This window comes from Phyllostomus discolor, chromosome 1 (genome assembly GCF_004126475.2).
Source record: "Phyllostomus discolor isolate MPI-MPIP mPhyDis1 chromosome 1, mPhyDis1.pri.v3, whole genome shotgun sequence".
Lineage (NCBI taxonomy): Eukaryota > Metazoa > Chordata > Mammalia > Chiroptera > Phyllostomidae > Phyllostomus > Phyllostomus discolor.
Genome location: NC_040903.2, coordinates 106,075,014 through 106,092,659, shown reverse-complemented (window position 1 = coordinate 106,092,659; position 17,646 = coordinate 106,075,014). Strand labels below are relative to the sequence as shown.

The 17,646-nt window shown below is 40.2% G+C and overlaps 1 protein-coding gene across 1 annotated transcript in view; it reads right to left on the bottom strand.

The window, feature by feature from the left end:
• Positions 1 to 17,646, bottom strand: part of SCD5 (stearoyl-CoA desaturase 5) — a 164,056-nt gene that overhangs the window by 35,705 nt on the left and 110,705 nt on the right. Inside the window, exon 3 of the mRNA XM_028506535.2 lies at positions 10,401 to 10,606. Coding sequence (XP_028362336.1) covers positions 10,401 to 10,606 — 206 coding nt within the window. The remainder of the gene's footprint in view (positions 1 to 10,400; positions 10,607 to 17,646) is intronic.

Sequence of the window (17,646 nt, the reverse complement as noted above, 5' to 3'; positions counted from 1 at the left end):
ATCAAGAAGCACTTTGTGGAGTGACTCCTGTGAGTATATAACAAAGCCAAACAGTGTGTTCCAGGAAAGATTACTTTTCAATATGCATCCTTAATGCAATTCACAAAGCATCTTGTGGTTGAAGGCTCTTCCTCCTCTCTGGACATCCTTCCTACCAATAAAGAATTGAGAAAAATGGCTGAGAATTCCACCCAGGTTAGTCCAGCAAGGGTTTAATTTCTCCAGCACTCTTGTGTACATTGTGCCAATAATAGAACCTCCCACTTCTCACCCTCATCATTCCAACATATTCAAGAGGATATACCATGGTAAGGTGGAACTGAGAAATTCAAGTAAATTATGTCAAATAAAAGCTCTCTGGTAGCGCTGCCATGACAGCCTGCACATGACTAATCTAAATATTCACTTTGGGTAATGAAACAGCTATCAATAAATTCATTACTTAAGACAACATTTTCATTTCAACTGACAACTGACAAGGGGTCTCCATAATACTCTGCCATCAGTAAGAGAGAAACTGTACCTGAATTTCACAAATATGTATGAATCACAGCCTTTCCATTTAAAAAGTAACTCAGCCTCATTAGAAAATTTCACAAAATAACTGCCAAAAGGACATTAACCTCACAAATCATTTCATGGTAAGAACTGCATGTTGGACAGTAAGTGATGAATCTGTTACAAGTTAATTAGTTTACTCCTTACTTTAAATATATGCACTTGTGGCTTCAGACACCTCTTGTTTGAACAACTTCTCCTATATGACTCTCTTTCTAGCAAATAGTAGTTGGATAAATCCAGAGAGTAGTGAGAGTAGCAGCTGGAGACTCTTGTGTGAAGCAAACCAACACTAAAATGACCAGTATCACCTATGGAGTAATATATCCCAGCTCAGAGCACTGAGGAGAGCAAGAACAACAAATATGTAACATGCCCCATGTCTTAATTTGTCTATTTGTACATCAAGATTCACGTGTGACTGTTCTACCTTCCTGCTGTTCTGTAAAAGGCAGGAGGATTCTGTGTAGGAAATTGGCTTTGTCTCTCTTTGTCAGATCTTTCTCTTTAATAAAAAAGGAGGAGGAAGATGAAGATATGGTATCTTTGTCCTTGTCCAGTGGTAGATTAAGAGGGGGACCATAACTGTTTGCCTTTAATATTAAAGGCAAATGGACAAAAATATATGCACATATGTTTAGCCTTCCTAGTAAGCAAAGATTTGCAAATTCATCATGACAGTAAGTATCAAAAGCAGAGAGTTTGACATATTATTTGACTCAGCAATTCTCACTTGGGAAGTATCATAGCTGCGATCAAAGACTTATGCACAAAGTTGTTCATCACAACATTGTTATAATGATTTTTAAAAGGGGATGAAAATTCTTCCATGTTCATTAGAAATAATTATGATACATCCTCACAATGAAATATTAAGCAAGCATTAAAACTGGAAAGATTTCACAGTTTCTGTGAGGTTAAAACTGCAGACTATAAAATGGTCTACTCAGAAAGTAGAAAGTCATAAGAGAATGTTGTTCCCATCTAAGCAATCAGAAAGTGCTGTGTAATATATAAAATAGTAACCTTTCTTGAGCTCATCAGAGAGATGAGGTCAAAAGGCAACTAAGTAAATTATCATTTCCAAAGAACGATAAGCCCATCCACAAGCTTCTGGCAGAGCACAAGGGAAAGAGGTGGCCACTATAAAAGTAGATAAAAAGAAATCAGCTAAAAATTTAACAAATCCTTAAAAGCCAAGTGTTGGCTAGTGTGTCAATATGGAATAGCTTACAGCCTGAGGCGGGGCGGGTGGGGGGGGGGTTGCATGCACCCTCCAGCCCTTTTCTACAGACCTCCACTGGGTGATTACAAGAAAGGTTAGAGGCAAAGTAGGAGACTAGAGAGAACCCCCTCCACAGACATGCAGGATGTGACCAGGGGCTGCTGGGAGACAAGCAGAAAGGCTTGTCTCCTTCCCCAGAGATTTCTCTTGAAAAGTGAGTCATAAGCCTCTGGGAGAGGGCAGAAAAGTCTCTGACCTCTAGGACCAGGCAAAAGTCCATTGCTTCCTGGAGAAGAATAGAAATAAAACTTCCCTTTCTCTGAGGGAGAGATGGGGAGCTCTCAGGACTTTGGACATAGGCAAAGAAACTTTGCTGCTGCAAAATAGGTGAAAGCAAAAGCCTTCTGCCCCCTGGCTTGTGTCCAGGATTCTGCATTGCTCCAAAGCAAAGGTCCCATGCTGCTGGCAGGAGGCAGAAATACTCAGAAAGTCTTACCCTAAGATTCAGGCACCAGGACACCAAAGAAATCCCCAAACCTCTACCACAAGCCACATACAGAGAAACAAGCAATAGAAGTCTTCTCCCAGTCCCCGCCCCTGGCCACCTTGGGAGACGGGCAAGAGCACAGAGAGAGCCTGATTCTGCAGTGAAGGTGTACAGATCAGAGAAACAGGATTTTATGTCCAGTGAAAATACCCTTCAAAAATGAAGGTAAAATAAAGACCTTTAGACAAACAAAGCTGATAATTTATTGCCAGTAGACCTATGCTACAAGAAATGTTTAAAGAAAGTTCTTCCATATAAAACAGAAATTAGGATCTATGCACACACACACACACACACACACACACACACACAATAGAGGCTAGAAATAAAATACAAAGGTACATGTTAAATAAATGCATTACTTGAAGGACTATTTATTCCAAGAAAATATTAGAAGCTCTACATGGTCTAGAAAGAGAGCCAGGAATTGATAATATCTAGATACTAGTGGTAATGATTATCTACTTGTACCAAAATGTCTTTTATAAAAATCTAACCTTGTTTTGACTTCTACATGTTATTTAAATTTTACATTGAAACCAGCTAAGATTTTATCTCAGCTTTGGTAATAAAGTAATATTTTACTAGCCAAAGAATAATTTCATGCAAACATATGCTGTTCTTTTCTGACATGGTTAACCAAGGTCATGGGAAGCCAGAATATTTAGATTCAAGTCCAAATCCAGGGGCCACCACCTTCATGACAGAGTATTGAAAGGAGCAAAGATAATGTGTGTCAAAGCATAATGGAAGCACATAGTAGACAGTTAATACATGGCAGCTATTATTGGCTACTGAAGTATATCAAAGATATATAAAGATGCCTTTCTTGCCATCAGTAATGAAGCTAAGACAACACTTTACAAATAGCAGTTCCAGAATCCATTGACACCTGTTGATTAATATGTCTAATATGTTAGTGAGTGAAGTATTCAGGTTCCAGATACTTAAGAAACTGTCTCCTCATCCTGCCAGGGGAATTTCACACGCAGAAATAGATCGTCAATGTGGGGAGAGAAAAATGACTGTTAATGCGGTTGGTGTGTTCACACACACACACACACAAGTTCTCCCAAAGTCCTACTTGGAAAAGTACCTCTTATAGAGGCAAACATATGACATTCTGACTTGGAAAATTTTTGAAAAGTCAAAACAAGCTGTTGAATTTTGTGCCACAATGGTTTCTCCCCTGCCCGGATTTTTAACCACTAAAATGGGGAAACTTGGATGTTGATGCTGCAACCTCAGTACTGAGTCATCTCTGTCCTGTATTCCAGAGTAAAATTCAGCTGTTTGGCTATAGTAATTCGAGTCTGTTTAGAAAGGCCAATGGTTTAATGAGAGCAGTTAAAGGATGTTTTACCTCTTCCATCTTTGTTGACTTTTAATGAAAAGGATCTAATTAAAAACAGTTCACAATTCTTTAGTTGATTTTTATCACATCTTTGGAATTTAGAGATTCATAGTTTTAATCTCCAATAACTGCATACTGTGAGAAATTCATCGAAGGGAAAAAGTACTTCATTCTCAAAATTTTGATGGAGCCAGTGTAAGATGTAACAGTTTGAGGTGAGGGCAGGGTGGGAGAGAAGATTCTGGGGTTGGAGCTGTTAGCCAAAGGCAGACTGCCCTCAAAAATCAGAAAGAAGACTCAAGGAGAGGGAATATTTACATACACAAGGAACCTATGACAAGAGTCAGCAGTCAGAGCAAGACAAAGTGAGGGGAGAATACCAGAAGACTAAAAACCTTCTCCCTGCAAAAAAAAAAAAAAAAAAAAAAAATCTGCCTCAGCAATAGGCTAAATGGCTTTTGTTCTCTATTGAAGCTGGGCAAGAGAAAGAACATCTTGGCATTGAGAACATGGTGTAACAGATGAGGGAAATGTCCCCATGCACAGAGAAGAGCACAAAGGGAGGAACAAAGCCCTCAGGCAGGTGAAGACACAAAGGCTGTGGAAACAGAAAGAGGCGAATGGACAAGAGGGAGTGACCAAAACCAGAGCCATGAGACAGGGACTGAGAGACAGCAGAGACGGAATGGGGAGCCGAAAAGGCAGGAGGCAGATGCATGGTGGGGCTTCCTCCCTGACATCGCCAAACCTAAACAGGGGAGCTCCAGAAAGAAAGAAAGAACAGGTACCCCCAGAATGTAGTCTTCTTGTTCACTATCTAATCCCCAGCACCTAGAACAATGCCTGGTATACAGTGAGTGTTTAAAACACAGGTGAATGAAAAGTGATACATGCAGAAATGAGAAGGAAGCTGTATCCCTTGGGAAAGGCCATGTGCCTTATGGACTCCATGACTCAGGTGTGAGTCAGCAGAGAGGGTACCAAAGAGCTGGGCTGTCTTACAGCATGGTGCAGTGACACTCACTTTGGGACCAGTTTGGTTTTGCTGTTGCAGGACCATCAAGTGTAGGACCATCAAGGACCCAAGTAAAATTGGCAGTGGTTACAACGGTAACTGATGAGCAAGGCAGTGGCAGAGGCCTGTTGTGCTTAAAAGGCCCTGCCTCCATGTCTGTCCCCAAATCTCACCCACATTTAGATGTCTGAATGTCTCATATCATCCAAGGCCTCTCCTTTGGTGACTGTTTCAAAGTCACTAATATTTAGACAAGAATCATTCCATTAACTTAGCAACACATTTGGTAGGACCCTGAGGAAAATGGACTCAAAACATAGATACTCCCAAAAACCCAACATAGAAAACTGATCAAAGAGGGTGTCTCAAGGGAGATGGAGTTAGGCTGCTTATAGATTCCCAGTGACTCACCCCACCTCCCAGGGGATAGCCCACATGGAAGACAAAGCCAGGAACAGTGTGTAGAGAAATGAAGATGAGTCTGTTGTAGACTTGTGTGCCTGCTCAGCCCTGGCTATATAATGGTCACCAACAGAGAAACACACCTAGAGCTTACAGAGACAGGAGTGACACAACATCATTAAGAGAAAGGTATCACTGAGCGATATCATGCTCATTCTTAAAAAAAAAGACTAATGATAATAGATAAGAGATAATTATATAATAATAATAAACAAATGGAGATGAAACAGGCCTTAAAAAGATTGCAGTTGTTCGAGTGCTCTCTTGGAGTGGCAAGATTTCATACATTTTCATCTCTTCCCAGGGCACCAAACAGAAGCATTGCACTCTTCTGAATAATTCTATCCATCTTCTCTTAGTTTATCCCATCACCATGGTGATAAGGCAAAGACCTTGTTTATACGTGTCTGCACTAGACTAGCACCCTCCTCAGTGACTTCAGAAATATACCTGGCAGGGTCTACAAGCTACTTCTAATGGAATTTCTTATGTAAGACAAGAATGAATGGGATAAGCAAAGGATGAGGAAAAATAGACTCTAGATCTTATCTTTACTCTGTCATCTCAGAAAGAGGATTGAAATTCCAGTTTCTGTTGACCAAAGGGAGGCAGAGAGGCTGCTCAGTCGCTTCACAAAAATGTTCCAAGACTGAAAAACATGTGAGGCCCAATCATTTTGCCACAGGCAAAGCAACTGAGGAGCTCTGGTAGAGACTGCTAATTGTTTAACCCACATCTATTCACCCTTCTTTCCACAGAAGTGAAGCCAGGGTTTTACTCCAGTGGGCAATGTATTTACCAAGAGACTACACTTCCCAGTTTCCTTTGAGTGCAGATAAGGTCAGTGAGGGGTAAGTAGAGAGGCTCTGTGTCTTCTGGGAAACCTCCTTAGAGGTGAATGGCTCAACTGAGGGGTGGTACCCCACCCCCACCTTCCCTCTGGTTGGAGCATTAGTGGTCACCTTGAACAGTAAAATGAAAGAATGAAAGGCACAAGCTAAGCATGGTGGAACAGAAAGTCAAAAGAACCCTGTTCCCTACTGAATGTGTGCTGACCCTGAATCACCACAGGTCTTTTATATTGGAGAGAGATAAACTTCCACCTTGTATAAGCCAAACAAAATTCCTAACTGACAGACCCACTGTCAACCTTCTGAGTAGTTCCTTTCTGGGCTCACCCCCAAAGCCAGCAGGGCACAGGCCAAGATCAGAGGTGTAGACCCACCCTGTGAGGGAAAGTGAGGCTCTTGGAGGCACAGGACCTGGGGCAGTGGTTTGAGTTGCCAGGATCTAAATGCGATATCACTAGCTTCTCTTCCTCTCACTGCCTAATCCCTGTGTTAATCACTGTCAGCTTGACAGTAGAGCAAAACTTGAATAGTCTAGTTAACTACTGGTAAAATTATCTTTTTTTTTAGAGAACACATACTCTTGTTTCTTTATTTCATAAATGAGGAAACTAAGGCACCAATAGAATTTACTTTTTCCAGCAGATTTTGGAGCAAAAACAAGCCTGAGGCTGCCTAACTTTCAAGCAAGAGCTCTTCTGCTATCCCTCTGTTACTCCTTATGTCATTGCATTATAACTATTTTGCTAAGGTTTTCTATTTTTTAAATTTTATTTTAATTGTTGTTGCAGTACAATTTTCTGTCTTTTACTTCCATCCCAACCCACCCACCCAGCCCTCCCCTCCTCCCTCCCATGGTAAAATTATCTTTTGGAGGAAAAGTCTGGAACTATAGCTTGAACCGTGCTGTTTTTCTTTTACCTTTAATACCAGTGTCTTTTCTCTTTATGGGACTGTATAATGAAAAGTTGATCAAGCTTGGTTCTCTGGCAAGCCTTTCTTTGGTGAGCTGTCATCAGGATGACTAAGTACAAGTTTACCGATCAACTGCAATATTAATGCTGACGTACTGAATTAAGGAGGAGTCTGTAAATCTTTGGTCTCCGTCACTTGCTTATTTGAGGAAACTATCCATGTGGCACTTAGCTGGATATGTCTGCACCAACACTGCACCTGGGAGGGCAGTGGAATCAGTTGCAAACTCCGACTGTCAACATGGGAACAGGGACTGTTGCCTTCAGACAGCCATGTGGGAGCAGTTGGGAACTTTATAAGGTGTGCCACTGAAATGACCCAGGACTGGGCCCTGAACAAGTGGGGTACCTTTCTCTGTTACTTGCAAAGGTCCCAACTCAGCCTAGGGTAGCAAAGACTGAGACCTGATGTGGCAGTGCCACTAATAATGGGACCCAACCTCCAGCTCACACCTCTAAGCACAAGGACTCATCCCTTAAGGAATCTGTCTCCTCCCCATGGCCTGATGGGCAGGACCAGTAAAGCTGGTGTCACAAACGTGAAAATACCCAAGCCATCGCACTCTCTCATTGTATCTTGGAAGCACTTTTCCTTTAGTTCAGTGATTCTCAGTCTTATTTAGATTATGGATCTCAGTGTTCTCTAGGCTGGATAATCACCAAAGCACATTAAGTGCTCACCCACACTTCAGATAACTCACCTTTCAAACAGCCAGATACAATTAAAAAACCATTGAGCAAATAACCTTGTTACAGACAAATGTTTATGTACCCCCCAAATTTATATATTGAAACCTAATCCCCATACAGTGGTATTAAGAGGTGGGGACATTAGGAGGTGATTAGATCATGAGGGTGGAACCATCATGGATGGGGTTCGTGCCCTTATACATGAGACCCCAGGGGAGAAATGAGAAAAAAGAGACTCCAGAGGGCTCCCTTGCCTCTTCTGTCAGGTGAGGACATAATGAGAAGACGATTGCTTATGAACCAGGAAGACAGCTCTCACCAGACACCAAATCTAAAAACACCTTGATCTTGAACATCGCAGGCTCCAGAGCTGTAAGAAATAAATGTTTGTTTCTAAGCCACCTAGTCTATGGTATTTTTTTATACCAGCCCAAAGAGATCAGGACAGTACTTATATCTCCAGCTTTCTAGATACAATGGTATGAGTGGATGGTTTCTGATAGCTACCACCTCCTTTGGTTACTGGGCTGGTGATGGAAGATATTCTCAAATAACTATTCAGGGACCATAATGTAATAGTCTTTGTTCTGTCTGAATTTAGAAATAGTCTTTGGACATATGTACCATGAGTACCCACTTAATGAATAAGATTACAGTATCACATTTTTTTCAGGGACTAGGTGAAAAAAAACTTCCATTTTTATGGTCAGAGAAACCCAGACTAATATACTCAGCTCAGTTCTCATAAAAAAATAGAACATCCTTTGTCTTCTCACCTGAGCTCTTCAAATTAATCTAAGGTCTGCTTGTCCCAAAGCATTACTAATTGTATAGCAACATCATTTATATCACAAAATTGGAAATGACATACATATCCAGTCACAGAGTAATGGTTAAATAAACTATGACACTCAACTGGTGAACTCACGCAGCTTATGACATTGTGCTTATAATATACTCTGAAGTTAAATGGTGAGACATAAATTATATATGCAGTATGCCTGACATCATGTAAATATATTACAAAGAAGCATAAAATATAGAAAGATATACTTCAGAAGATTAATAATGGCTGTGTATATGTGTTAGGATTGTGGATGATTTTCTTTCCACATTTCTGAATTTTGCAGATTTTCTCATGGTGAAAAACCAAAATCAATGAATCATTAATTGTTAATTGAAAACATCTTGTTGTTTCTGCTACAAAACTTTTGGATATTGATACTGGGTGTGTCTACTCGAAAGAGCTGGACTGAGTAACAGAGAGAAGACCCTGTGGTGCAATCAAAACGGGGAATGAAAAGGCACAGAGTCCCCTGTGTAGCTGCCTGTGTAATAATCATCACTCGTCTTAGCTCTCACTATGTGCCAAGCAGTTCCCATGCACTTTTTTAATGTCCTCATAAACACTCTAGGAGTTAGGTACTGGTGTCACTACCATTTCATAGTTGAAATGGAGCCTTAGATTGGTCAGATCTTTTTCTAGTAGGAAGAGAAGTCACAGAGTGTGATCCTGGGCAGTCTGTCTCCATGGTCCACCATCTTCTCACTCTGCTCTACTGCCCCCTCCTATCTAGAAGCAGAGACTGAGGGGAGATGAAGCATATTTCTAAGCCACAATTCCTTTCATGCAAGGATCTCTAATATGCAAGGCTGTGGGTTCAATCTCTTGTCAAGGCACATACAAGAAGCAACCAACAAGTAAGTGGAACAGCAAAACGATGTTTCAATGTCTCTCTCTTAAGATCAATTTAAAAAAAAGAAAAGAAAAAAGAATCTTTTGTGCCAAACAAAGGCACAGTCTCCATGTCCCTTTTTAGGTGATTCTATTCAGACAAGTCCTCAAATGACTCCTGCTTGTCAGTGAACATGGTCTCTATGAGCCACTTGTTCACCAGGTTACCTCAGGGCTCTAATCAAAGGGTGATCTATAAATTGTCCCTGTTTGGGACAATATGCTCAGCTTTGAACACAAAACATAAATCCATTGCTTTGGGGCAAGAAGCCCACTTACAAATGCTCTCAAGGTGGCCAACTTTGCAGACACAGACCAACATGGATACAGTCCATGCCAGCATCCTAGTTAAAAGGTGAAAATGGTTGTTGTCTCTTTGCCAGCACAATTACAGGCAATCGTTTTCCATGTGCTTGTTGAAAGTAGATTGGCCCAGCAAATGACTGGATATGCCCCGCTGACACCGTTAGTGCACATAGCACTTTGAGGCTATTACAGTCACATTCTCTCTGTACAGAAACCTACTGGTGTAACATTTCTAGAAGTGAGGGGAGGGGAGACTTCACTATGAGAAAATTCCAGAACAGAGACAATACCCAAAGACAGTCTCCTCCCATTGGAGTCAGGTGTTTCACTAAAACATAGCGTCTCCCCCACCCTCCCTGCCACCTCAGGGAAACACAAGTAGGGGAATAGGGAGCTACAGAAACAGATTCTGTGAAATGAGCTAAGCAGATTGCTCTAAAGGAAATGACACTGGGCTTAAAGGAAATCCATTTCAAATTAAAATTAAAATTACAAACAAATGTGTGAGCAGGGAAAACTTAATGAGCAAAAGGAAATGAATAAAGACAGAAGTCCTAACAAGAAGACTGAATCATCAGAGAAAGTGAAGTGAGGATAACTACTTGTGGATATAATTGTGTTCCCTGTGCTCTGTGTCTTTTGGTCCTGTTCCCTGAGGGACAGTTCTGTGGTATCTGTTCACTTACTTTCTCTGGAATCGGACCACAGGATCAGCCAGGAGGTCAGTGATGTCTAGCTTTCTCCCCTTCTCGATGACATCCCGATGCTTCCGAACAAACAGCCACCCGATGTGGGAGAAGAAGAAGCCCCGGCGGGCGTTATGGGGATCAGCATCAGTCTCTGAGTACTTGTGGTGGACTCGGTGGTCCCTGGACCACTCGAAGATGTCATTCTGCAGAGAGATTGCAGACTCTAAGTAAAGAGACAAAGCACCCTGGCACTTTCTTAACAGCATCTTAGCTTCCCCATGCCCAGCCCCCCGTCCTCACCACTGACTTTTACTTTACTCCCATCGTCAACCTCAAGTTCAACCCCTGGGGCTGATCTGGGGAGGTATTCATAAAAACGAGAATAAATCCTTACTTAGTAGGGATCTTAGCTTGTGTTTAGGATGTGTCCACCCCACAAGGTTCAGTCTTAAGTGAACTAAGGGGGAAACATAAAAGAAAAGTTCTGGTGGAGGCTATTGAAGTCTTCTGGGAGATCATTCATATCAAAAAAAAGAGAGATCCAGTGTCAGGATAAAGTCTTGGTTGTCAAAGGAGAGGGCAACCTTGAGTATGACAAGGTGTTTGTTCTTGGCCTGGATTTCTCTGCCCTCGAACCCACTCTTAAACAACCTTGATGTCCAACTTAATGAAGGCCAGGAAGTCAGTAAGGAAAAACTGAAAGAGCTATTTCACTAAATCTCTGCCAAATACTGAGGCATAAATAATATTGTCTGAGAACTGCTCTAACAGTGTGCCACAGAAAGGGAGGGGAGGCGACCTTGGCTCCTTGAGGAATCTGGCGTATCTGGCCATATCCACCAAGATAAGCAGCAGCAATGTCCAAGGGGCAGGCAACACTCACTAGATACCAAGAGAGGCTCTGCTGCTCAAGGAAAGAGACTCACCAGAGTCCAGCAGATTCTGACAAACTCACAGAAAGGGTCAGGCTCAGGCCCATGGGGGACACACCCTGTGGACCTTCTTGTGATAGGACAGGGGAGGGTGTCAGGGGGCTGGAGGTCCTGCGTGAACCACCAGGGGCCAGACCAATGGCATGTAGGCTGGTATTATTAATGAAACCTTACCTATAGCCATGCGCCAGTGAAATCTAGAGACTTCCCATTTGTGTTCAGTTTTGTTTTTAAAACTTTGAGAAGGCAAATTAGGTTAAAAGTAACTGCTTTTGATAGGAAAATTAACCTGAAAATAAAAATAACTTTATATAGTATATAAGCTCCTCTTCTGAAAAAAGTTGTATAATGTTTGATACCATACTATTGAGTACTTAGTTGTGTTTTTATTAAGAATTTGCTATTTCACAGATATTGGATTCATCCTGCTGATGAAAAGAAAGGGAACTATTTTATTCTCAAAGTTCTAACAATTCTTTTCATCAAAATGGATTCATTGGGTTTTGGTTTCTCTGGCATACCCAGTGCTACCAGAAGACTACTCAACCTTGTGCATCCTATAACACCACTGAAAACTTAAAAATATTTTTAAAAGATTTTATTTATTTATAGAAACAGGGAAGGAGGGGGTAAAGAGAGGGAGAGGAACACTGATGTGTGAGACAAACACAGATAAGTTCCTTCTCTCAAGCCCCCAACCCAGGACCTGGCTTGCAACCCAGGCATGTACCCTGATCAGGAATCAAACCTGTAGCTTTTTGCTTTTAGGGACAGTGCCCAACTCACTGAGCCACACCAGTCAGGCTGAAAACTTTTAAATTTGCTTAATCCTTGGGTAATGGGTCAGAGAGAGGAGAAGTAGAAAGATCTTAAGAAATATATACTCAGATTAAATATAAAAGAGAAAATAGGTGTTTAGCAGTTTGTTTAAGGCAAAAATCATAGTCTGGCTTACTGAGATAGGAAAAAAAGCCTTTGGATTTTACATATATTTAAACATACTGGGCTGAAAAAGTGAATGCATTTATTATTTATAATCTCAAAATGTATAGTTGGAAAGGAATTTTAAAAGTCAGTCAAGATCACAACAGCCCAGAATAATTTATTCCTTTTGCATCAGTTTAATGCTTTTGTTGCAATGTTCATCTGAACATAGGAAGAAAGGGAACACTCTTCCCAGTTCACAGATGGCAAAATTAAAGCTTATAAGACATCCACATAAGTTCATCTACTAAGTGCAAACAGTAATGGAACAAAATGGCGTTTCTTTATTGCTTAGTCCATGCTCTTTTCAATGAGCTATTTCCCTTATTCTCCAAATTTGGTGGTCAGGAGGTAGGGGTCTTAAAAAAAAACTCTCATTTTTTTCTTGTTAAAAGTTATGTTGATCCTTTAATTTATTGCAGTGCAATTTTATAACTCTAAATGGTGAGTCCCAGAGGGCTAGAAACATTCTCACAAAATTAAGCATAATGATGACATTGTTAAGCATAACAATGACAACAACAACAAAAGAATGATGATGAAGACAAGATGGAACAGAGAAATTTATTTACTTTGATTCCTCTTACCTGGGTACATTCCTGAAAGAAGCCACTTTGACTGCAACAGTGGAAAGAAGCAAGGGTTTTGGCCACATTCCAAATAACTGAGCACAGAATCAAGCCAAAAGTATTCTTAAGACTTTTTTTAATCCTTTGTTGCTTTGTTTTTAACTCTAAAGCTGAGTCCAGTGAAAAATTGGTTCAAAGAACAAGATGTAAGCCAACAATAGGGCAGAGAGGGGAAAAGACTCATATGTTCACCCAGGGGCCTTTTTCTTCCAACTCATCAGCATTTTGCCTCTATCCCGGAGTGACTGGGAGTGGGAGTGATCTGTGAACAGCACTTGTGTCTGATGAAAAGCTGTGTGTACCTAAGTGTGTCTGGTATAGTCAATATGTGCAGAAGGGAGAGCTGAGGACTGACGAAGAGGGAGAGATGGCTAAGCAAACCTCAGCAGGTGAGGAGTGAGAGGAAACAGCCTGCCACAGCCCCAGTAATATCCTAGTAATCTCTCTTCCTTCCAGTGTTTACATTGTGCTGATTACTCTTGTCTGGAACTATGTGCACCACTCCATCATCCCCGCTTCACAGAAAAGAAAAAAAAAGTGAGGCATAAAGAGATGGTGAACTTCCATCAATGAGCTGACTCTCAAGTATGTGGATTCTGTCTGTTCATCATGCCCTGTGTGCACATCTGGATAGTGGCCATGACGTGGAACTCAGCAGCAACTCCCGAAACCTATAGACTCATATATTCTAACAAATCAATTAACAAATGATTCAATTTGCAACTTTGAGTTTATACTTATTGGTAGGTTCTGGTAGGTCACAGTCTTAATGCACAATCCAATTACTTTCAAAAGTGGATATTCACCACATTTATTGATTATTCCTGACAAAGAATTGGAGTGGTGAATGGAGCTACCTTGGTTCTGAAAGCTCTGGGCATAACTGAGGCACAGGCAAGTAGGGGAGCAGAAGAGGAGGAAAACAAGATTAGGAGTGTATAGGTGGTAGGTTTTATTATATGAGGAGCCATACCATGTTCTACTTTGTACTATCCAAGAGAAATATAAGTCACATATGTAATACAATTTTTTCTTGTAGCAATGTTTAAAAAGTGAAAGAAGGCAATTTTAATAGTATTCTTTACTTAGCATAATATACTCAAAATGTTATTTCAATATATGATTGACATAAATTATTAATGAGATACTTTACATTACATATTAATACCAATTCTTTGAGACTGGGTGTGTGTATTTTATAGTTCCAGCACACCTCAATTTGGACTAGCCACATTTCAAGTGCTCAGTAGTCAGCCACATGTGGTTAGTGACTACCATAACCCATGACATATACTGTTCTTTATGTGTTATACTTTAAGAATGTTTTTAGAAATAAAATAAAAACTTTTTAAGTTTTAAAAATTCAATGTTGCTTTTTAAAAGTTTTAAAATTTAATGTTGTTTCACCTGTGAGTGTGAAACTGACATGAACCAGGTAAAGGGCCAATGGACTGAACATATTAAAATTGTTCATATGTAAAACTTAAAAATTCATTTTCTTGACCTAAAGGACATTTATTTTAAGGTAAACTAAGATAAAAGGAATTTGCCTTAAGGAAGTAATCATGGTGTGTACAAAGATTTAACCACAAGGATGTTCAATGCAGTGAAAACATGGAAAAGCCCTAGATTTCCACATAACAGGAAATGACTGAGTACTTGTGATACACTAATTAATTCAATACTATGTGTGTGTATACTTAGAAAGCTTCTGGAGAGAAATGTTAAGAGAAAAGTCTTAGGGTTATCTCATGGGAGTGAGACTGAGAGGTAGGAGCTGAGGAGAAATACTTTTACATTTTATCTTATACTCTCAAATTTTTTTACAGGAGCATCTGTTAGTTTTGCATTAAAGAACTAGTTTATAAAAAAGGATACTGTAGTACTGACATGGAGAAATGACAGGGAAAATAGTTAAGTGAAAAGTAGTTTCCAAAACAGTAGGTACAATATGAACCCATTTTTAATAAAAATTTGTATTTGGGCATAGGAAAAATAAAGGAAGTATGTAAGTCAACCTGCTTACAGTGATTCTTTCTAGAAAGTGGGATGGTGGGTGATTTTTAAGTTTTTCTTTTAGTTTGTACTTTTAAAATTTTTACAATAAACAAGTTTTTCTTTTGTAAGATGGGGAAACAACATTTCTTTTTAAGTTTCTATACTCCTGAATCAACACAACCCAGCTTCTGCTATCAGCCCCACATTAGGAAAAACTCTATGAAAAATAAGATTCATTTAGTTTCAAGTTATGTATCTTTATATCACCCATTAGCACTAAATCAACCAATCACACCTCAACCTGTGTGACAATGCCCTTGCTTAAATTCACCCCGTGTCTTGTACCTTTATTACTTCACTTGCCATCATAGAAATATTCCTAAACAGGGTCCCTTCTGAGACTGTAGTAATGGGAATGGATTGTATGGTGATTTTTCACTATATGCACAGTCTTTTGAGCAGAGGTAATTAATCTTATAAATTCCACTGAAGCTGATTATGAAGCCACCCTCTCCATGAGTACTTCTCCCCAACTTCCTCTTACAAGCAGAAGGGAGTTGTGAGTCTAGTCCTCTAAATGGCCAGAGGGGAAATTGTCTTTTAAAGGCCACATAATTTCCTAGTTAGCAAGATGAAGGCCAAAATGTAAACAGTATTAGCTGTTCCTGTTCAACAGATCTGAGACCAGAGTCCATCGGCTTTCCTCCAAGCCTAGCTGCAAACAGCTGCTCACTTCTGACCAGACACCAGGCTGCTTGATCTCTTCCCTGATCCAACTGTGTTGCTGCTTTAGGTTCCAGAAGGGGGAGTTTGCCAAGTGGCTCAAAACATAGCCAAAGGGTGAAAAAGGTGAAGGGATTAAACAGCAGCAGCAGCAGCAGCAACAACAACTCATAGACATAGACAACAGCATGGTGATTACCAGAGGGAAAGGTGGGTGGGGGAGGTAGAAGAAGGTAGGGGGCCAATAAACAGTGATGGAAGGAGACTTGACTTTGGGTGGTAAACACACAGTATCAGATGAGGTATTATAGAATTGTACATCTGAAACCTGTATAATTTTATTAACCAATGTCACCCCAGTAAATTCAATAAAAAATAAATAATATGACAAATCAGTGTAAAAGAAAAAAAAACATAGCCAAAGGGAATTCCACTTGTATTCATAATACACTTTTGTTTCCAATCAATAGTGAAAAAGAAACTAGAACAACCAACAACAGACATGTCAGCTTGAACAGGCAGGTTTTAGAGTAGAATGTGTGTGTCTTGTGAGTGAATGGCGTCCTGTCTGGGAAGAGCCATCCATTAAGGGAGTCAAAGAGAGAAAGACATTGCTGTTTCTACTCTCCACTGACTGTAAGGCTCATTTGAAATAGAGTTTATCTGAGTTTCTGGGGACTGAATATAACCTCCTGCAGTTCAGATGCCAACATTCAATTAAAAATAAATAAATAAAAGAATATGACAAATCAGGGTAAAACAGAAAAAAAAAAACCATAGCCAAATAGTGAAGAACATTCGGTGCTTTCCCCATTGTTCATACTAGGTCAGCACTGATTTTCCCCCACATAACACTGACAATGCATAAGAAGAGCCCGGAAAGTCCCCAAAGGACCTGGCAGCAGTCTACACCATGTGGCAAACTGTAGCCTCTGGAGAACAAGTCCCCACCTGCTGCCCAGCCTTCACATGGCCCTCAGCTTACGGAGTTTTAGGAGCTAGGTAAGTGCTAAAAAACTAGCTTTAGTGATTTAAAAAGTGTTTGCTGCATGACTGGTGTGGCTCAGTTGGCTGGAGCACTGTCCCATACGCCAAAAGGTTGTGGGTTTGATTCCCAGTCAGGGCACATACCTAGGCTGCAGGTTCAATCCCCAGTTAGGGAGCCTATGAAAGGCAACCAATTGATGTTTTTCTCACACATCAGTGTTTCTCTCTTTCTTCCCACTTCCTCTCTCTCTAAAAACAATGAAAAAATGTCATTGAGTGACAATAAAAAAAAGTGTTTGCTGACCCTAAAAAATTGCAAAAAAGGAAAGGGATGGTTCATCTTTTCTTTTATTAAACCTTACAATGAGAATGTATTTGAATAAAACTTTTATTCAAATTAAAACACATTTTTAACACACATTTTAAAAATGGCTTGAGTAGTCCTCTTGGTAGACAAATTGGCCATCTGTGAATTTTGCCAATTTGGGTTTTGGAGGGTTTTTTGGTCAGTGATATCAGCATTGTTCTAGTCTCCTCAGCTAGATCTCCTTCACTCGGTAAGCCAAAATTTCAGGAAAGAAAATACCTAGAAAACAATGACAGCCCAGTAGCAATGGACTCCTCTTGCTCCCAGATTTTGGTTTTTAAATAGCATTCCCCTTGGTTTTTAAAAAGAGTGAGGACTCTGGTGAAATGGCAGACACCAGGACTAGGGCAGGAAAAACACAAGAGGAACTGGATATACTTTGTTATGCCAGAAAATAAGGATTTGCTCTAAAAATGATGGCAACTAGTCAAAAAGGACACAGGAGCCCATTTGTATTGTGTTCCACTTAACAAACTGGGGCAATTTGATTAATAATTTGGGGCATCAAGATATATAACAGTTACAGACTAAAATCTATTTAATAAATAAGAATCTAGGTTCTGGCCAAGATGGAGGCGTAGGTAGAAACCCTTTGTTTCTCGCACAACCAAAAGGAGGACAAC